The 7,046-nt window shown below is 31.5% G+C and overlaps 1 protein-coding gene across 1 annotated transcript; it reads right to left on the bottom strand.

The window, feature by feature from the left end:
* Positions 1-254: 254 nt before the first annotated feature.
* On the bottom strand, positions 255-3,241 carry LOC111702539 (nose resistant to fluoxetine protein 6). The gene is made up of 2 exons (XM_023474265.1): positions 3,139-3,241; positions 255-2,801 (listed from the first exon to the last, which is right to left on the bottom strand). The coding sequence occupies exons 1-2, from the start codon at positions 3,183-3,185 to the stop codon at positions 323-325; spliced, it is 2,526 nt and encodes an 841-aa protein (XP_023330033.1). The 5' UTR covers positions 3,186-3,241; the 3' UTR covers positions 255-322.
* Between the last annotated feature and the right edge of the window lie 3,805 nt (positions 3,242-7,046).

Genomic DNA, 7,046 nt, shown 5'->3' with positions numbered 1-7,046 from the left:
AGATATTTTTGGGATTTTCTGTGTATAATGTATGCTGTCCAAAAAAATATAAAATACATTGACACATTTGTGGCATGGGACCTTTTTTTCTCGCCTACAACAGATATTTCTTGTATCATGGTATTTATTAGTCTAAAACTCATTTTCTTATTGAAACTTCATTGTTTCATCAGATACTTTCTGGATCTATCCATAAATTAAAAACTTTAGAATTTGTTTTTATCAAAATACCCAGGTAGTCAAATTAATTATGATTTTTTTATGATTAAAAATGCATATATTAATCTGAAACAAAGTAATGATTACATAATAATTCTTTTTCTTACACTCCATTGTCCCCTTTGATATCAGTTTTGATATGTTCTTCATGCTCTTTCTTCTCTTGATACTTTAATCCCTCTCCATTTCCGTTAGCCTGGTGTTCTTGCTTTGGGAATTCTGGTTTCTTATGTTGAGATTGATTCTGAAGAATAGGTTGAAGAAGTGTTGTAATGATTAGTTTTTCTACCCGAACACTTGGAGACTCAAATACAAGAGCAAGTCCAAATGCTACAGCTAATGTAATCATCATTGAACCAAGGAAAAACCAAACACTTGTCCACATGCTGAAATCATAAGGAAAAGACTTTATAACAGAGTTGTCAAACATCTGAATTAAATTCATGTGGATCAGGTATGCACAAAATGTGAGTCTTGCCAATGGTGCAAAAAAGGACCAGGAGAGGAAATCATTCACAATTCCTCCGTATCCTTTCACACAGCTAAATATAACCCAAGCCACAGAACAGTTCCATGCTATTCGCTGAAATGTATTGTACATCGTGGCACTGAAGAGTGATATTTCTGAAGTAACCCGTGCGTCATATAATCCATATACAACTGCAAAAGCTGATAGGAAGGCTACTTGCCACATTATTATGTTGACAACTTCATTTATTTTCACTGCTTTTCCCCTCGTATGATGAAGAATATACCCTAGGAGGATTCCGACTAGATATGCCTGGTAACGAGCCCAAGGTGCATAGTAGAAGCCTACTTTATATGTGTAATCTGTCTCTAATGTTGGGATCTGTAAACTCTCAGCTGGTGAAAGTCGAGTTGAATATGCTATGTAGAAAACTCCTGCAGTAAAGCATGTCATGGAAAAAAACCACCAAGATAATCCAAGAACATGTTTCCTAGTGCTCCAGAAGAAAATAAACATTGGATAAACAATAATTGGAGAGAACCAATGAAATATCATATCATCTACCAAGTACCATGTAACTCCCATACAAGCACTATTCATTGTTGAGTTCAACAATGTTTGCACATACAGCAAGTTTGCCCAACCCATACTGCTACATTGATCAGATTCATAGGCAATAGCAACCCAGCCAGGGCCAGAGTAAAGATATGGTAGGACAGCAATAACAACACCCATGATCAGCACATATGGCATAGTTATTCGTAGATATCGATGAACATAGTACATAATGAATGTTATAGTATGTTTGGAAAGATCAGAGCCTGCCTTCTCAAGCTCTTTTAAAAGAATATAAGTTGTGAGTGTGGCAGCCATTAGAAAAAAGGTGTCCACTGAGGGTAAAGCATTGACAATAGCTTCAAAAGCAAACCCTCCTCCACCTGTAAATAGTTCCAAGGCTGCTCCAATATTTCTTGCATTGAACGCACTTAAAAAACTGTGTCCGAGCACAACCCAAGTCATGCTTATAAATCGAATACCATTCAAGCAATCCAAATGATCTGTCCCAACAGATTTAGTAGACATAAGATGCTTTCCATTAGTATAGGCTGAAAAACATAACACAAATTTCTCAGAGAAGTTCTTTGTTTTCTTTTGAGTTGCTGATTTGACCAGAAAAATGTCATAAGCAGTTCCACTTAAAATGAGAACTGCAATAACAATGTAGATAACGTAGAAGAAAATATTTAGACCAGGTAATTTTTCAGGCATTTTACTTCTGTCGTCGTTTGTATAACAAAAATAATCATCTGCCATAATGCTAAGATTTGCATTCAAAGAAACAGGAAATGGGTTTCCATTTATAGTAATTATAACATCTTCATAAGCTAGCTCAGTCAGAACTTGGTAGTTTTCATTGATATCTGAGGTGGTACAGCTTTGTGGAAAACACATACCTATACTTGGGCTTGATAGTGTAGCATACAGTGCCATGAAGAATAAAAGTATCTTATCTATTAATTTATCTATTTCTTCTTCTGTGATCTTAGAATTGGATAAACTTTTTTTATACTTGCTTATACTCTCTGGATCCAATACATCTACCAGTGGAAATACATTATTATGGTTTAACAATCTTTTAATGCTTGTGTATTCATCTAGAAGTCTGGCAATATTTTTCAATGATGGAGTCTGATATGCGGGAGTTTGTTTAAAAGGAAATGCACTCATGCTTGATGGGGTTCTCAAAGATACAGCGCAGTATTTTGTTTCAATTTCTTTGACGCCCAGACATCCTTCAAAATGTCCCGGATGGTTTGAGAATCCAATAGGGAGTTTGAGAGTAATAGTACTAAGTGCTTCCGGCAGAAAGCATTCATCAGCATCAGCGCACAAATCAATAGGAATTTCTATATAATCAGATAGAAAACCCTCCATCGGCAGTCGTCCATTAGAATCAAACATTGTGATTGCTTCAGTCAAGCTTCCGTATTGGAGAGTAGCGATAAGATCATCTCTATACTGTTCACTGGCATTCCTGCACTCCTCTGATATATCTCCGAGAAGAGGAGTAATCCAAGCAAACTGGGCCGGATCTATTAGATCCTGTGCAGAACTAAAACAATCATACAGTAAAACGTGAGAACATTTTATTGTGATACATTTAGGCAGTGCTCCGTTAAAAAACAAATCAAAAAAACACTCATAGCAAGTTAGATTTTTTTATTTTTCTTCGTTAACTGTTAGTTGAAATAACCATAAGAGACCAGCCAAATATGTCAATAAGATGTGCTTAGATGTGTAATTGTAAACTAAGATTCCTCTTTCTGTTCTTTATCAAACTTTCTGTTCATTTTCTAAAACTTTCATTCATAAACAGTTTTACTATGATCAACCCTATAAAAAGGACATTTGAAAAAAAAATCATTGTCAAAAAGTTATTTTGTATAAACCTGATAGATAGCAAATTGCCTAGTAAAAATATCCAAAATCTCCCCATGTAGCTTCTTGTTTGTTTATAACTAGATAACTAAAAGATGTCTTCATGAGTAGGATAAAAACTTATCTTTATCGGTTTATGTTTAAGAGACATTGAGATAAAGATAAAGGTTAGGCTTTAATAATTTTTAATATGAGAGTACATACTACATACCCTATAGGATAAAGTATATGATATAAATTTTGTACATTAGTTTAAAAAGTAAACTTTTACAGAATACAGTTTTGAAATGTTACATGAAGGTTTTTTGCATAGTGCCTATAAATAGCTTAAAACCCCTAAAAAATTGTCCGTCACTGGTTCTGGGGGGGGGGGGGGGGGTCTCTTCACCCATTCTCAAAGCTAGTTATAACATTTTATCATTTATCATTTTTCGTATTTATATTTTACATATTAATAAGAATTGTTTGTGCCAGGTTTTGTAATTATTTCCATAAAGTTTTTGTATCTGTAAGAACAGTCTTTGAAACAGTGTTTTATATAAACAACATTTTATGTAATTTATCTTCTTTTTTAATTTATTCAATCTCATAATTGGTGACGAAATTCTAAACTGTGTTTACCTTTTTCTATGAGACAGTGATCACTGATAACTGATCATTAGAAGTACGCGGGAGTGCTAAAGATGGGCAATGTTTTAATTTTTTTTAATAATAAGATATTTGGCTAAAAATATCAAGTTTTTGCTTATTCTGAATTTAAAATTTTTCTTTAAATGCAAGGATATGAAAAAAAATCAATTCTAAGGCCATTAACCAAAATATTGAAATTAAAATTTAAAAAAAATATTTTTTTATCAATAATTTCTTTATTTATGCTTGGCTCTAAAATTCATTTAAACTCTGTAATATTTACTTTGGACTGTATAATTGATAAGTAAAATTGACTAATCTCTCTCCATTCACTCATTAATTAAGTAAATAAATAATTATTACAAAGGATTAAAGGGAGTGACCGGGTATGTAAGGTAGTTGAACTGAGTATGCAGTGTTGTGGAAAACTGCTTTCGGATTCATTTGAAACATATTTCACTTTTTAAAGATTTGTAAATCCTGAGTTTGAGCGCAAATTCGACACTCAAAAATCCTACTTCGGGGGTTTATATGTTTTCAGGATCGGTTATTTTAAATTATTAAATAACGACAACGAAAAATAAAGTAAAAATTATACAGTAATCTAATTAGATGGTTAGGAACATATTTCTCAAAAGAAATTTGTCAATAAATCAATGCTAGAATCAATTATTTCGTTTTCATTATTATTTTGAATTTCTTGGTTTTTTTTAATTTATTCGCAGATTTCTTTAAATTCTTTAATTGTCGTCTTTTCAATAATGATTCCAGAAAATCTGCGGAAAATCTTTGAATAATGAGAAACCAGAATAGTGAGAAAATAGAAAGACATAATTGAACAAGATTACTTATTTTCGATGATAAGATTAATTTTTATTTTCTCAACTTGTTCCTAAACAACTGATTAGTTTACTGTAGATTTTTTTTGCATTTTATGTCGTCGTTATTTTATAATTAAAAAAACTACTTCGAAAAACGTATCCACCCCCAAAGTAGGAGTTTTGAACGTCGAATTTGCGCTCAAACTAAGGATTTACAGATCTTTAAAAGTGAAATATGTCTCAAATGAATCCGAAAGAAGTTTTCCACAACACTGCGTACTTAGTTCACCTACCTTACATAGCCGGTCACTCCCTTTAAAGGTTTATCCCATCTTAAACAAGCCCCCCCCCTGTTTTACTCATACATATAAACAGTTTGTTTTTAATCTTCATAACTGCAGAAACAATCTCAAGGAATAATAATTGTCTTAAAACATTGTTTAAAAAGTGAATATTTTCAAATTATCTTTATCCATGATCATGATATGAGCTCCCATCTCTGTTGTCCACTTGACGGTCAATTTTTTTTTAAATAATCTGTTTTGTTTATAAATTTTCTTGTGGTTTTTAATATATATTTTTAAAGATTTTGATGGGTATTATATCGTTAGAATTGACGAGGGTCAACCAAGACCGAATTATATTTTTAATAAAATGTGGAACTAACATTTACTTTATTTACTCTACAGAGGTATGGTCCCTCAACATCGCCGAATTTCAAATCATTAGAATCTCGGGGAATTTTTATTTTTCATCTGAAAAAAAATGCTTTTCTGCTAAAATCCTAATTATTTTGCTCTGATACAATTAAAACTTTCAATCCAACAAAACGAAAATATCTTCCACATTATTGATAAAATAAAGGTGTTAACTGGTGTACAATCTACATGTTTGATAAATAATTCACTGAATTTTTCAAAAGGACCAAACTTTTTTCACTTTTAATTAGCCAGAAGAAGAAAGTATAAGCAAATTTATCTAGTTACTATTAGAAATTCAAAGCATTGCTCCTAAATAAAACAAGTTGAATAAAATGAGTTAAATAAAATGATTTGAATAAAATGAGTTGAATAAAATGAGCTGAATAAAATGAGTTGAATAAAATGAGTTAAATAAAATGAGTTGAATAAAATGAGTTGAATAAAATGAAATTTCACGTTTACGCGAATTTTTTTATAATTTTCATAACGTTAAATTGGAGTTTTTCTATAATGAACATTTCCGTTTTTAGGTCAGATTTTTGGATCTACTAGCTACACTACTCCCACCTTACTCTACACTCAGAGTTCATACAGCAACCACCAGAATACAAGGAACCAGTAAAATTTAATTGAAAAAAATCCTAAACTTAAATCAAAATAATCAGAAAAGGACAAAAATAACATTGACCTTCCCTCCCAACCGTCCTCCCCCCCTTTCAGCCGGATCCAACATAAAAATCATCTTTTTCATCAAAGATTAAGTTATTAATTTGATTTTTGATTTATCTATTTATCGAAAGTTGTTGATTAAATCTTATTTTCTCTTTTTTTCTTTTTGATATCATCAAGCTTTAGGCGCAGATACACTTAAAGGGACTGTGGGCCTGATATCACGTGACCCTCCATACAAAGATGGCAATCCGTGATTCACAACGGTACCCTTGAACCCTTTATCTTTAATTTTTTTCTAGATTTATATAATAATATTAATATTGATAGTCCAATAATTCCATTTCTTTTCCTGCACTAGATCTGCCATCTTTGCATGGAGGGTCACGTGATATTAGGCCCATAGATATTAAGAACTGATTTATTTTTGTAAAATGGAGTTTGGATTCTGTTTATTTTATCAGAGATTTATGATGGTTTCCTGTATTTAAAGGGGCGATGCACATAATTTTAACTGATCCTCTCTATTAATAGACGCAGAAACAGTGAAGGAAGTTAAATGAACCAATTTTTATTAAGAAAAACTGAAAAAATTGTTACTCTGTTTAGAACATACCATCTTTAAATAGATGTTCACTTGAATTTACACCTACAATCCCTTTAAACTGTGATATAAAATTACATCAATCCTGGGAACACATTGAGAAAGAAAATAATGTTCTTAAAAACCATTGATTGTGAGTGTTATTTATTAAATATGGCTACGGTTACACAATACGTGTTAAAACGTTTTGTTCAATTTAGAGAAATTATACAGCTTAATTTGTCCTCGTCAAATTGAAAAAATATATGAAATATATAATCATTATTCAAGGGGTAAATATTTTTTTTTGAAAAAAAAACAACAATTTTTTTTGAAAATTCGATATGTAAAAATGAATGAAAATAGAGGTTAAAGAGACTGTAAAGGAAATATAAAAGGGGGTATAGGATTAAATCTGAGAATCTCAGGTTTTGAACGATACCATATGTTCTAGCTTCGAGAAATAGATATAAAACGGTGTCAAAATTATACCAAAAAGGACATATGTCAGAATT

The sequence above is a fragment of the Eurytemora carolleeae genome, unplaced genomic scaffold (assembly GCF_000591075.1).
Source record: "Eurytemora carolleeae unplaced genomic scaffold, Eaff_2.0 scaffold471, whole genome shotgun sequence".
In the NCBI taxonomy this organism is placed as follows: Eukaryota; Metazoa; Arthropoda; class Copepoda; order Calanoida; family Temoridae; genus Eurytemora; species Eurytemora carolleeae.
Note: the sequence above shows the minus strand (reverse complement) of the source record. Positions and strands in the feature narration are given on the sequence as shown.